The sequence below is a fragment of the Polypterus senegalus genome, chromosome 7, assembly GCF_016835505.1.
Source record: "Polypterus senegalus isolate Bchr_013 chromosome 7, ASM1683550v1, whole genome shotgun sequence".
Lineage (NCBI taxonomy): Eukaryota > Metazoa > Chordata > Cladistia > Polypteriformes > Polypteridae > Polypterus > Polypterus senegalus.
Window position 1 is genome coordinate 145,199,533 of NC_053160.1, and position 15,821 is coordinate 145,215,353.

The 15,821-nt window shown below is 37.5% G+C and overlaps 1 protein-coding gene across 2 annotated transcripts in view; it reads right to left on the bottom strand.

The window, feature by feature from the left end:
* The window catches only part of ell2 (elongation factor for RNA polymerase II 2), a 96,635-nt gene that overhangs the window by 17,544 nt on the left and 63,270 nt on the right, over positions 1–15,821 (bottom strand). For both annotated transcript variants that reach the window (XM_039759378.1, XM_039759379.1), the window contains exons 8-9: positions 13,113–13,692; positions 302–356 (exon numbers count right to left, since the gene is read on the bottom strand). In XM_039759378.1, coding sequence (XP_039615312.1) covers positions 302–356; positions 13,113–13,692 — 635 coding nt within the window. The remainder of the gene's footprint in view (positions 1–301; positions 357–13,112; positions 13,693–15,821) is intronic.

A 15,821-nucleotide genomic window follows, 5' to 3' on the forward strand; every position in this document is an offset into this window, starting at 1 on the left:
AACAGCCACGAAATTCCAACTTTAGTCATAACATTCAAAAGAGAAACACAAACAAATGCAGCAAGATAATAAAAATACTCTCATTGTTATATAGCAGGATCAGTCATTCCTCTTAACTAGGAAGTTACTTTGTCAGTGTCGCATGAGCTACATTACATACTGAAGCAAACAAAGCTCCCAAGAAAAGCTAGTATTAAAACAGAACAGATATAACAGTAAGTCAAAACTGAAAGGTAATAATTTGAATGCCATCCAGTGATGAAGTGCTTAGTGCATTGTTGGTGGAGACTTATTTACTCACATTAAGTAATCAGGCATTTCAGTCGTTGATGACAGCTCAGCAGAGGCTGTATTCTCTGTATATATAAAAAAAAACAAAAAAAAAACAAAAAACAAATCTTTAGTCAACTCATAAAAGTGCAAAAAATGAATACATGAGGAACAAATGAAAGGTTAAGTTCAAAAGCTACATTTTAAATTGCCAATCTTTAAGTTATATACATTACTGGCAACTATAAATTTAGTCATAGTATATTTTGAATTACACAATCAAAAATACGACTTACTAGTCAGACCAAAAAAAAGTATACACAATACTGCAAATGTCCACAGTGAGAGCAATCAAAAGGTGCTTTACCTGGCAAATTGGCTGTTTCATTCAGATTTATAGTATAGGTTAAGTGAAGGGCCCTTACAGTACAGCACCATTGGAAAGTAAATGAGATAATATAGCATTTCTTGCCTTATTTAGTCTGCTACATTTTTATGTAGTACAGATGCCTAGTTCTAAGAGGCTGAATAAAAGTGTAGGTGAGGTGGAAGTGCACATTATGTTCTTAACCAAAACAAATTGCCAGATTATTGAAGCAATGTGCACAGGTCTCTGGCATTTGTGATCACATGTTGCAAATAAATTCATGGTATTATTTACATAATACCATAACAGAACCTACAGAGAATGCAGCTTGCTGTGTTTTAGTGAAACGTGGCTAACTACCACCATTCCAGATGCTAACGTGGAGCTACCCGGGTTTAGCACAGTCAGAGCAGACAGAGACACAAATACTTGTGGTAAGAATAAAGGAGGAGGACTCGCTCTCTATGTGAATACAAGGTGGTGCAACTCTGGACATATAAATGTTAAAATCTCCTATTGCTGCAGGGACATCGAACTGTTAGCCGTAAGTTTGCGTCCCTATTAATTGCCAAGAGAGTTTGGACACGATTGTTGTTATTGTTTACATTCCCCCTCGAAAGACCGCGGAGATAGCGAGTGACATCATCCATTCCGCAGTTGCTAAGTTACAAACGCAGCACCCATAGGCTCTTGTGCTAATCACTGGAGACTTTAACCAAGTGACGCTGGATAAAACATTACCTGCCTTCTTTCAGTATGTGGACTGCAACACCCGGGGAAATAGGACTATTGACCTACTGTATGCAAACGTTAAAGATGCATACAGCGCCACCCCGCTGCCTGCGCTTGGGAAAGCAGATCATAACCTGGTTCTGCTTCAGCCTCACTACAAACCAAGAGTGAAGCCGCTACCTACAACCACACGATCATTCAGGAAGTGGTCCCCTGAGGCAGAGCAGGCTCTGAGAGACTGCTTTGGAACTACAGACTGGGATATACTGCTGGGGTCACATAGTGAGAACATTGAAGAGGCCGTTGACTGCACAACTGATTACATCAACTTCTGTATGGACATTGTAGTTCCAGTAAGAACAGTAGGCTGCTATGCGAACAAGCAGCCATGGATTACAAGTGACATCAAGGGCCTTTTGAACCAGAAGAAAAGGGCTTTTAAAGGCAGTTATCAGCATGAGCTGAAGCGCGTGCAGAAGGAACTCCGAGTCCAGCTCAGGGCGGTGAAGGAGCAGTACAGGAGAAAGCTGGAGCAGAAATTGCAGAACAGCAGCATGAAGGAAGTGTGGGATGGGATGAAGATCATCACTGGCTGCAGCTCGAAGCGGGGTGCCACCATCGAGAGAGCAAGCCAATTGAACAACTTCTTTAACAGGTTTGACCACCCTAACCCACTCTCACCTCTGAGTACTTCATCCTCCAACCATCCTCCTGCTGATACCAGCATAGGTGAGACATCCACACCCACAATTACAGCAGCACAGGTGAGCAGAGAGCTGAGGAGACTTCGTGCCAGCAAAGCAGCAGGTCCAGATGGAGTATCGCAACGACTGCTGAAGGCCTGTGTGTTGGAACTGAGGAGTCCTCTACAGCGCATCTTCAACCTGAGCCTGGAACAGGGGAGAGTCCCGAGGCTTTGGAAAACATCTTGTATCACCCCAGTCCCAAAGATATCACGTTCTAGTGAGATGAATGACTTCCGGCCTGTTGCTCTGACGTCGCATGTGATGAAGACCATGGAGCGGCTGCTGCTTCATCACCTGAGACCACAGGTCCACCACACCCACGACCCTCTGCAATTTGCATACCAGGAGAAGGTAGGGGCGGAGGATGCCATCATCTATGCTACACTGATCCCTCTCCCACCTGGACAGAGGCAATGATGCTGTAAGAATCATGTTTTTGGACTTCTCTAGCGCCTTCAACACCATCCAACCTCTGCTCTGCTCCAGCTTTCTCCTGTACTGCTCCTTCGCCGCCCTGTTCAGCCTATATACATCAGACTTCCAATACGATTTGGAGTCCTGCCACGTGCAAAAGTTCGCTGATGACACTGCTATTGTGGGCTGCATCAGGAGTGGGCAGGAGGAGGAGTACAGGAAGCTAATCAAAGACTTTGTTAAATGGTGCGACGCAAACCACTTACACCTGAACACCAGCAAGACCGAGGAACTGGTGGTGGATTTTAGGAGGCCCAGGCCCCTCCTGGACTCCTTGATCATCAGAGAAAACTGTGTGCAGAGGGTACAGACCTATAAATAGCCGAGAGTGCAGCTGGATAACAAATTGGACTGGACTGTCTATACTGATGCTCTGTGTAAGAAAGGTCAGAGCCGACTATACTTTCTTAGAAGGTTGGCGTCCTTAAACATCTGCAATACGATGCTGCAGATGTTCTACCAGACAGTTGTGGTGAGTGCCCTCTTCTACGCGGTGGTGTGCTGCGGAGGCAGCATAAAGGAGAACGTCTCACGCCTGGACAAACTTGTTAAGGCAGGCACTATTGTAGGACTAAAGCTGGACAATTTAACATCTGTAGCAGTGCGACGGGCACTAAGCAAACTCCTGTCAATCATGAAGAATCCACAGCATCCAATGAACAGTGTCATCTCCAGGCAGAGGAGTAGCTTCAATGACAGACTTTTGTCACTGTCTTGCTCCACTGACAGACCGAGGAGATCGTTCCTCCCCTACACTATGCGACTCTTCAATTCCACCTGGGGGAGTAAATGATAACATTATTCAAAGTTAGTGTGTTTTTCCATGCATTTTTATTACTCTAATTTAATATTGTTTTTTTGTATCCCCTTGGGATTAATAAAGTATCTATCTACATGGCAAAGACTAAGGGCAATATAATATGCTTTTAGTTAGGTCTTTTGGTCAGTGTAGTTAATGTAATCAAATACTATTCTAGGAATGGCAGATTTGCTTTTTGATGTTTTCTGTATACAATATTTAGAAAACATTTAAGGAAATATCAATAGTGGTGGTTTGAAAATGCTGCTGAGATTTGATATTTTATTGTTTGACCCTGGTTGTGATTATTCTTCAATAGGATATATAAACAGTCAATTATAACATAAGCAGTAACCAGTTTAATGTGACTGGTTTCTCAAAAAAAGTATCAACACATTCCATATGCAGTTTGCCAATTGTTGAGGTATGTTGAAATGGCATGTTGAAATACTTCATATGTGAACAGGCTAAAATGTAGCATTTTCAGAAAAGAATACATTAATACAATAATAAGAAGCAATCCATGGTATTCAAACTCTAACCCCATCAACAACAAGCCGAACTGAATATTTATAAATATTCTAAGTAGAATGAGAATTTATTAAGCACTTGCATGAATCAAAGTTTCATAACTGGCACATCTGTCTTCACAATATCATTACTCTCATTTCTGACATTATGTACTATAAAGATTTACATTCTTTTAAAATCCAATACAACTTGCCATCCTCTTCTACAATTAACCTTTTAAGTTCACTATATTGAAATCTAATATAGTCAAATGATAAAATACTTCAAAAATTAAACTATAAAGCACATTTCTAAAATGTGCAAAATATACTAAAGTACTGGAATCAACTGTTCGACGACCATTTAAAGGGAATTGACAAATCACTTATCAAGAAGATTATCTCCAGTAAAGGTGCTTATTTACCAATTTCTCTTTGCACCCGATAGGTTTTTCCCCTCTAGGAGCATAAGCAGAGCACTCTGGCATGGAGACCCATGGGTAAAGGAGTTATTTGCTTTTACTGCTTTCCCATACACAGGCACTTTTTTTTTTTTTTTTTGTTGAAACAGAACTTGGAAAGTATAAGGAAGAAGGGATAAACTGACCCTATCCTTTCCATCCATTCTGCACATCTTAGGACTGAGGTAGAAAAGCAGAGAAACTGGAGGAAACTCATGTGAACACAGGAAGAACATGCAAACTCCACACAAGGAGGATCAAGGACCTTAGCCTTTTTGTTGCAAGGCAGCAGCGCTACCATTACGAAATCTTGCTGACCATTGTCACCCTATTCAAGCTTTATCATTTTTGTTGATAAAATTTGTCCCAATTTAGGAGTCAAGGGCATTAAAAGAATCTTTAGCGGTTTAACATAAAATTGCTTTTATCATTAGAATTTGATGTATTCCTATGTCATGTATCGTTATCTGACTTAGTATTTAGATAAGGCAACTATCCCTAAAAAATCAAGAATCTTAAGATCTAATTTTGCTTACAAAAACATGCTAGTATTAGTCTATTTTTTTCCCCAACAAAATCTTTTGTTTTACTAAAACAGTCATGGTATCAGAATAAAACAAACTTACATTTGGCTGTGTGCAGAAATTTAAACATGTTTTACTGGAAGTATGTTAAGATTTCACTGTAAAAAAAAAAAAATCTACCCAACTACTCAAGTCATATTGTGCAATTTCCTGGGTGGACACGGACGGGATAAAACGGTTACTCTCTGATGAGCTAGTTAATTTCAACCTTAAAAAAAAAAAAATTGCTTTTTAGTTTCACCCATTTAAAAAAAATGAAACATGTGGTATATCATATATGGGTAATACTTTTTCCCAAAAATTCTTCAATTTTAATAAATTTGTGTGTTTAAGTACTAAGCCCAGCTTATTTTAACAAGTAATCCAAATGTCCTATTTTTCCAAAGACAAATTCAATTAATGTATATAAAAGATTTTTTTAGGGCTGTTGATATCCACCATGAAAGTACATTTTGCCTAAATTAATATTCAGGGGCAAACAAGAGGTTTCCTCCTTGCACAAAAAAATATACAGTCATGTGAAAACATTAGGACACCCTTTGAAAGCATTTTTGTAGAATGACATTTACAGAAGATCTTGAAAAGACTTTTCTTCAGTTTTCTTTGTTTAGTTGGATTACTTTAATCTCTCTGTATTGTTGAAACGGAGATGAAATAACCATTTATTAAAATGTTACAAAAACCACATGCTTTCACATGACTGTATGTATATATATATATATATATATATATATATATATATATATATATATATATACACACACACACACACATATATACACATATATATATACATACATATATATATACACATATATATATATACATATATACATATATACACACACACACCATAACATTTTAAAAAACGGTTTGATTTAATCAAAACTCGGTTAAGGAACAGACACAAAAAAAACACAGGTTGGCTATTATTAATTAACACATCCTTTTCCATCAGAGCTTTGAGAACTCTTCTCTAAACATCACTATGGTGTACCACATCACTGTAGAGTAAAATGTTCACAAAGCAAGCTGTGGCAATGTATGTTCAAATCATCTATTTCAGATAAAGCCTACAATAATTTGTGACAAAATCATGTTAAGTACTAAACTATAGCAAAAACATGAGCATGGCAAAACTAAGTGCAGTTACCAGCTTTGGTGCTACTCACTAGGGCTGTCAGAAAGATCATCACTATTCAAACATAATTCAAACTAGTGATGGGCGATCTTGACAAAATGAAATATCAAACGATATTTATTCAGTATATCAAGATACGATATTTAAAAATATGTTAATAAATATAAAACACTGGACCTCCAAAGCACCAGTACTCTATGTCAAAAAGATCTACTTTAAACTTTACACAGTATTTCAAAATTTTACCAGACAAAAAATTTCCCAGCAAGAAAATGTACTTTTATTTACATTATATATTCTATTCTTTTAAAACAATCTTAATATTTGGAGACTTAATAAATGCATTCACCAGATGATATAATTCACTTTTACTGGACACTACTTAAAATATTTCAAGTGTGAAAAATTGCACAAAAAAAACAAAAAAACAAAAAACCACAAACCTTAAAAAAGGGATCAAATAGATTGTTGTAATGCAGATGTTGATATTGTGTGCTTCTACTAACTCAGTATTCTGAGAACTGTCAAGCTTGTCTACACTTTCAGGCCTAAATAATATGTCAAATAACATTGTTTCCATCGGTGCTAAATACCCTTTAAGACAGGGTAACAGTTGCAGGAATATATACCAAATTCTTTGTAAGACAACACACCCAAGGTAACTTGGTTTTATTTGGTTTCCACCATTGCAGAGGACCACACACTGCCTGCATCAGCCATTTTCTGACAGCTTTGTAGCTCTCTCAGTTGCATGTCTGCTGCCAAGACCAATTTCTGAGCTTTTTGTAGCTTTCTTAACCCTGCTATACATGGAACTTTCAGGAAACACTATTATATACCACAAACTTTAGTGAGCTGGAATATACTGTATATTTATTTTATACAAACACACAGTATAAATCAAGCCACAAATAACCATAGTTGTGCAAACTTTCTGAATAACTCCGCCTGGAACACTATACATTTAAATGATTTAAACATTTCCTATAAAACAGAATAAAACATAGTTATATTGTACTACTCAGCACAATAATCAGACTAGAGTTACATTTTTGTGGCCATTGCAACATCATGGCTCGTGGCACATAGAGCAATCAATCAATTTTTTTTGTAGTCCAGTGATACAGGACATGTGGCACCTTTTAAGTTTGTCCACTTTTGCTTCTATAGGATGCTGTTTCAGGTGATGTGGCTTGTGGTGTTTCACTCTGATTAGCAGCTGCTGCAGCTTCTTGCCCTCCATTCCCTTACTTTCCTCCACCTGGTCTGAGCCCTGCACCTCTACAATTTCCTGCCCATAATATTCCTGATCTGATAAAAAAGTTATTGCTTTGCACTAGCAATGCTCCAATCAGGTATTTCTATTCTGATACCAATCACTGATTTCATGTTACTTGACTGTCCGATTCCAATTCTGATTTTTTCTTCTTTAACCATTTTAGAAATATTTTACACTAAGCTCCAGCATAACTAGACGCATAGAAACCTTGTAACCTATTTAAAGTGTTACCTAGGCGTGTGCGATATACATCATTTACAATATCTTAATTGCCGTTTTAACGATGTGTGAGATTATCGAGTATGTAACTTGCTTTGCAAAAAAAAAAAAAAAGTTAATTCACTAATGCAACAGTATAGACCACTGTGTGTGCGCAAAGAGTTGCGCAGGCGTGCACGTCTATCAAGCTGCACGTTAGTGTCATTTGCTGCCTCAAAATGAGTGAACAAACAGCTCCAGATAAAACAGCCTCGCCATCTACGTCAGAGTTAATTGCCAGACATGGTTCATTTTCACTCACTTGGCAGTGGTTTGATTTTGAAAAGACAGATGTTGTTCAAGACACGGCAATCTGCAAACTATGTGGTAAATCGGTTGCCGTTAAAGACAGCTCAACAACTAACTTGTTTCACCATTTGTGAACTAACCGCACAGAAAACGAAGAATACGAAAAGCTTAAGGAGTCAACTGTCCAGCACAAGTCTAAAGTAACCAAAGTACAAGCACAAAAACACTCAAACTTTAGCAGACTCATTCTACAAAAAAAAGTGCCTTACGACAAGAAAAGCAACAGATGGCATGACATAAACACCGTCACCAATGACATCGCAAAAGATATGGTGCCAATTCAAGTGGTTGAGAGAGACGGTTTTAAACAACTTTTGAATACTTTAGAAAAAATTTCAGTCAAACAGCTCTGCCTAAGTTGCATGATTCGTGTCACCAAACTCTGACGCATAAACTGCAAAAGTTTTCACATTCTGCCATAACGGATTTATGGTCAAGCTGTACATCCGAGCCATACCACTCCGTGACGGTGCATTTCATTGACGAAAACTGGCAACTGCAAAGCTTTCGTTTGCAAACATCCTACTTCCCAGAAGATCACAATGGCGACATCATTGTGCAAGGTCTGAAAGATGCGCTGGCATCATGGTCACTGTGAGAAGACTGCACGGTTTGCATGACAACAGACAGCAGGGATAACGTCAGTGCACTGGAAGAGGCTACCTTGTTTTGGGCATAGGCTTCATATTGCGATTGGTGAAGTCTGATGACACAGACCTAACCAAAAAGATCAAACAAGCCATTCTAGAGTATCTAAACTCCAAATACACAGAGGACTGTGTAGACGAGCTGTTGGGTTTGGCATCCACATTTGACCCATGGTTCAAAAATCGCTTTAATAATGACAGGATCAAAGCCATTTCGATGGCAGCTGCGAGAAAACTTATGTCTGTGGCGACAGTGGAAGACAGCCCTACCTCTGGACCCTCAATTGCTTCAGCTCACCTGATGGCTGCAGAAACTGGATCAGGTAATGACACAAGGGAGGGAGCAAAAAGAAGAAAAAAAGGTCTTTTGGCAGCTATTTCAAAAAAGCACAGAAATACAGAGAATACAAGTCTCTGCACACTGCCATTGGAAAAAGAGATCAAGAACTACTTAATGATACCCGAGGTGGACATTGAGGTAAATCCACTTGAGAGGTGGAATACACAAGAAGTAAATTTCCCCAGATTGGGGAACCTAGCAAAAAACTACCTGTGCATTCCTGCCTCAAGCAGTGTTTCGGAGAGGGCTTTCAGCACCGGAAGAAATGTTTTAACATGTAACTGGGCTGTTTTGAAGCCTGATGCTGTGGACAGGCTGGTGTTCCTATCACACAATTTGAAGTTTCTCCAGTAGAATTTTACAGTTCTCATAACTTTCTCAAAACTCATAACTTTGAGCAATATTGGACAAATGAAGTTTGCAATTTCTTTAATAGTGTGTGTTTGTGTAAAACTTGTTTACACATGCTACTTCTGCAGTATTCAATGGATGTTCAGATGTTTACAGTATAGTATAGTATGTTAAATTTGTGTTCTTGCTTGCATGCAGCACATGTTCAGCTCATGGCCTGTAATTGTAATACTCAGGTATTTTATTCCCTGTGCATTTATAGCCTGTTTACATTAATATAGTAGGTGCTCTCATTTTATTAGTTTTGTTGGTCTCAGTGCAAATGTTTGTGTACATCCTGTAGGCCACTGTTAACAGTTATGTACTATAATACATACTGTAATAAGATGACTGGTGAATTTAATGTTTGTTTTACTTCATTCATTCCCCCCAATCCATTATCGTAACTGCTTTATCCCAACTGGGGTCATGGTCAGAGCTGGTCCCGGGAACAACAGGCACAGGCAGGAACCAACCCTGGGTGGGCGCCAACACACCGCAGGGTGCACACACTCACACAATTACAGGGTAAATTTAGATCTGTCAATCAGCTTACCCTGCACACTTTTGGACTGTGGGAGGAAACCGGAGCCCCCGGCAAAAACCCACACGAACACAGGGAGAGCGCGCAAACTCCATACAGAAAGGACCCAGGTGTTTTACTTCACTTTTAATTAAATAAATAAAACCAGTTTTCCTTAACTATTTCATTAAGCTACAATTAATTTTCTATTACCAAGACCAAGCTAGATCTTAATTCAGACTTACAAACACGTTTAAAGGATGCAGAATATCTTGGAATTATCGTTATCGTCAGAGTCCCAGAAAATATTCAGATTGTTTTTTAAAGGACAAAATACAAAAGGTCTGAATTCATTAAAGTAGTTTTTCTTGCTGTATATCTAAAAACACAAACCATGACTGCAATTTACACTGCAGGAAGTTTGTTGCAAAATAAGAGACGTGTGCTAACTAAACTACTGCAATACCTTACATGAAGGAGCACTGCAGCTAAATTACAGTAAAGCTTAGAAAAGCAGGAATTGAAGAAAAAAAAAAAAAAAAAAAAAAGTGTTTATAGCGAGCGGTTCGTAAGGCTATAGGGTGAACTCTTGCAATGTTAGTTTTCTCTGTTCAAGGTTCTCAGCGTTATTCAATGCTTTTACATTTAGTTTACTATTACACTGTGCATTCTATGGTACAATTAACCATTTTTGTGCTTAAAAATCTTTTAAAAAAAATGTATATTTACATACACTTTACATACACTTCGTACAGTCCGGAATGGATTAATAGTATTTCTATACAATCCTATGGGGGAAATTACTTTGGTCGCAACCTAATTTAGTAGTGATCCGGAGTTTTGGAACGAATTACGGTTGTGACCCGAGGTTCCACTGTATATGGTTCAGATGAGTTTAGAGACCATAAATTCATTCTGCATATAAATAGCCAATTCATTTAATATCGGAGTGGTCTTTCTGCCTGCATTCTTCATACCTTTGAGGAAGCACTGCTTTGGTGACTTAAATGCAATTTAGTATTATACAACTGGAGTCCAAGGTGTTTCAAGTCATTTTTTAAAATTTCCCTTTTTACATCAAAAAAATGGTTTGCATTTCCTTAGCAATGTGCTCCTTTATGACATTTGTAATTTCATTCATAGATTTACTTTTTACATGAATTTGGTCAGGTTCTGTAATTTACAAATTCTCTTCTGTGCTAGCTAGGGTGCATTTATCCTCCTTCCATTACCAATCAAAAACAGAGGAACTTTATTTGAAAACATGCACGTACACCAGAAAGCGAGAGCATGTTGTTAACAGCTGAGTTTGCACTGCACATTGGCAGCAAAGTCAGATTATTAAAAATATTATTTAAAGTGCTAGCCTAATTAATGCAGCAGTATTATTTCTCTGGGTCGGGCAGCTTAAATGTGAATATTATTAAAAATTATGATTCACACATGATTCAAACCTACTTTTAAAAAAAAAAAAAAGTGGAGTGGATGACATTTCATTATAAAAAGAATGATATTTTAACCTTGCATGAATTTTGGCTGTGTGTTACTACAAATACAGTATGCTGCAGTACTTTTGTACGTATTTTGCACATCACTTCTACAATCAAAGATTTTACAATTTGTTAGTTTGAACAGATTTTTTAACCACACTGCTCTGCTATTTAGTGAATGTGTGAGGTAATAAAATATTCTAAAGCATCCCCCAGCACCTTAGAAGTACCAGTTTGTTCCGGACTCTGCTCCGTTTTACTTTTGAAACTCTTGGTTTGATGCTTTAAAATTATTAAGCACTCATTCTAGGAAACAAAATCTGGTTTCCCGTCTCATTACGCATAATGTGAAATAACAACTATATTTCTAATTTAGCTATTTTTAGAAAAGAATTAAAATTGCAATTTTAAACAGCATTTCTAGTGTCAGTAAAGTACTTCTCTACCTCCACTAACACGTGCTTTTTGGAGGCTACTGGCTTGACAATTCCTAAAACAAAGGCGAAATGAAGAATTTATGTTACATTTCCTATATTTTTGCTGAAAGAGAAGGAGGCAGGTTGTGGAGTATTAGAGTAACAAGCGCATTGAACATGTTTAAGTAATCATTAATGATTTTTGTATGAGTTTCATACAAGTATCTCAGTCACACTTTTCTTTTTGATTATGTCACTTTCCATTCGGAGAAAATCCTTTTAGTGGAGAAACATCAGTGCACAAGTCATACTTGCTATAAGAAATGTACCATAAGCAAAAATAATAAAGTATAAAAAGGCACATTAAATACAAACATACATGTAGTAACACGTAGAACTTTTAACCTAAATTTGAAAATATATTCAATGTTTACTTATTTTTAACAGGAGTATTCAAGCTATAAATTTGATAGCCCTACTTGCCCTCTGTGCAGAAATGACATTGTCTCTGGTGAAGACAAGGTAACTCTATAGAACACCCCTTGAGAAACTTTGTAGAACCACCTTTTGTACAATTAATTACAGCCTCGAGTGTGTTTATATACAACTCTGCCAACGTGATACACCTACAGAGAGGAAGTTTTATTCATTATTCCTTAGATTTTTTTTTTTTTTAAACTAAGCCAAACTGTATTATGACTACTGATAAGACTGTGAACTCTTCAAGCAATAATAATAATTTATATAATGCCTTCATCCATAATTAACTTCTTGGGTGAGTGATGCAGGTGATGATCCAGAGTCTGCTTGCATTTTACATCATCCACCTACCTTATTATCCTGACAAGCACCTCTGTCGTAGCTAAAGAAAATTACATCCAAACAGAATAACTCCACAACTCTTGCTTATTTTAGGAATGGTGATATTTGGATATTTCATAGACAGATGTACCATTCTGAATTCCAGTCAAAAAGTAAAAAAAAGTTGCTCATATGGCCATATGCTCATCTGACCACAGGACCTTGAATATGCATTTTTATAAATTTCTCATCAACTAAAGAAAAAAAATCTAAAAATTGTCAGCTTTTACGGGTAGCATTTGAAAATGAAATAACTGCCCATCTGTACATAAGCAAATAAAATATTTATAATAGCTAATTTAATGTTAATATTAAACAGGTTTTATACTGATTAGATAGATGTTTGTTATGCAAAATCAACTACCTTGAACAGCAAATGAATGTTACTTAATAGCCAATCCTATTTGTGAAAAAAGTTTTGGCAGATTAAGACAAATCTTTGGCATGCTTATACGGAATCAACTCTTGCAGTAACACACACACAAAAAAAAAAAAACCCAAAACAAAACAAAGTACCTTCTCTCCTGGAGATTTTAGTTTTATCCATTTGATTGGTCTGGTCCTCTTTTGCTTCTGTGCGTCTATTTTTGGAATTCTCACCATTGTCACTTTTATGCTTATCATGCTCCCTCTCTTTGTCCTTATGCTTTTTAGATTTCTTTTTTGCTTTCTTGGTATGCGAGGAGCTATCAGTTTCAGAAGCTTGTTTTGAGCCATCAGCTGGAACCAAAACCCGACGAGGAGCAGGGTCCTTCAAAGAAGTCCGAGAAATGAATTCTTCCTGCTGGTCCTCATAAGCGGTTCTGTTCTGGCTGCAGCTGTCCACTGGGAGATCTTGTGTTCCACGGCCCTCAGGAGTACTTGGGGAATTAGAATTTGAGTTTACAGGAACTGGTGGATTAGACACAGGAAGATGTGATGGGGGTGGGAGGTGAACTGGTAAAGGTGGAGGAGCTGGAAAGGCAGCGACTGAAGGTTTTTCCTCAGCTGGTGCTGAATGATCACCAAGAGAGGGCTGAACACGATTCTGAAGATGAGAAATACGGGCTTTCTTTGGCAATAGGGGGTCGATAAAATCACAATCCAAACGACGTTTCTGCAATAGTAAAAAAAAAAACTTTTTAGTGTAGGCACAGGTTAAGGTAATTTATCAAAATGGTTTACAATAAGCTTTAAAATTAAGAAACCATAGAAATATTATTTTAATCAGAAAATAAACTGTGATACACAAAGACTAAAGATTAAAATATTTCAGTAAATCAATATCTTGAAGCTACTTTATGCATCTGAAAGATTGGTCAACTATTACATAAAAAAAAGAAATGGTAATGAACTAATATGCAATGATCTGTCCATTGAAGCTATAAAGTACAAGGTGCTTCTTTTATTACACATAACAGAAAGAATGTCTCATTAGAAGCAAGAAGTCGGCAGAAAAGAATGGAACACAGCTCTCCAGTGCCTTCTAGCATTACCTTCTACAAGGGTCTATTTATCCAAAGGCCCTGGAGTCTCTGCCTGCCTTCTTGACCCTTCTGGCCTTGTAAAGTGTAACAAGAACGTTCCAGGGGTTTTTGGAGTACAGAACTCAGCAAACCTGTGTGCATTTCTCTGTCAGTCACCCACTGAGCCCTGCTCATCCTCTGCGTAAGATGAAGGCTGCTACAATACAGTTTGCATTACCACCTGTGTGTGTTACTGTGATATTGTTTGCGATTTACATATGTATCGTTATCTCAGAGTCAAAGTGAACTTTACTGTCATCTCAACCATATAAGTATACAGACAGACGAAATTCTGAAGATCAGGGTCCACAGTTTAACAACATGACGTGCAAATAAATTAAAAATAAAATTAAAATTTTAAATTTAAAATTAAAACACAAACAAGTCAAGATACTGTGCAAAGATAAGAAAAACTAGCAGCCATATTGACGTTTAGTCAACAATATGAACATTGATGTAATGTATAGTATTTGCAATCTAGACACAAATAGTCAATAGATATGCAATATAATAAATAGATATAGATAACACAGAAATTATCAGTGTATGATAATAGTTGTTTAAGACATGTGTAAACAATGACAGGTCAGAATGTTTCACAGCAGAAGGATATCAAGAGTGTCAAAATACTTAAAGGTCACTATGAGATTTTCAGTTCTTTTTCTACATGCACACTAGTCTTTGCAGGAAAGTGGCCTGCCATGTATAAAAGTTCTGTTTTTAGAGGTGGTTGAAGCAGTGTGGAAGATCCCAGAGGGGCAGCATGGTGTTAAGGAGTCCGACAGCTAGGAGGTAAAAACTCTAGCATCAAAGCCAGATCTGCCAGGCTGCAGGACAGTATCTTCTCTTGGATGGCAGAACTTTGAAAAGTCCATGTGAGGGGTGTAAGGGGTCCTGCACAATGCAGCAGGCCTTAGGGACACTGCATTTGTAAAATATGTCCTGTAGTGAAGGGAGAGGCAACCCAATAATGACCTCTGCTGTCCTCACTATCCTTTGCAGGCGCCTGCGGTCAGATATGTTGCAGTTGCCATACCAGATAGTGATGTAGATGGTCAGAACACTCTCAATGGTGCCTCTGTAGAACATGGTGAGGATGGAAGGGGGAAGAATTGCTCGCTTCAGCTGCCTCAGGAAGTATAGTCTCTGCTAGGCTTTCTTGATTAGTGACAAGGTGTTGTGTCCACGCAAGTTCCTCAGTTATGTGCACACCAAGGAACTTGGTACTCTTAACAGTCTCGACATCTAAACTGTTGATGCTGAGTGGGATGTGGGCAGGAAGTGATTTTCTACACAGGGGTCAAACAGCACTTGGCTTTCCCAAATAGATAAAGCGATCACTTAACATACAAGACTTTATGATTATTATTCCATTCCTGTCAAATGGATACCTTTTAACAAGTTTATTGTAAAAAAAATTCAGCCTTTCCTGGGATGTTTATGCAGATCTAGTCCTTAATGCTTTACAAAGCATTACAAAGAAACTATTAGAATTTTATTTTCAAGGCAGTGTTTATTTGAAAGCATTAAGAAGCACAACTTTTCATTTATATCACTTTTTATACTGAATTTTGACTGTCAATTCTTTAAAAAGTATTATGGTTTTTTTGCATTTTATGCTCTCTGTATAGTATTTGGTATTTTCCACTTTTTGCGTCTTCTGCAAAGGTCACATTTAAATTAATTTATTATTAATACCAGTTACAAAAACTAATTTATG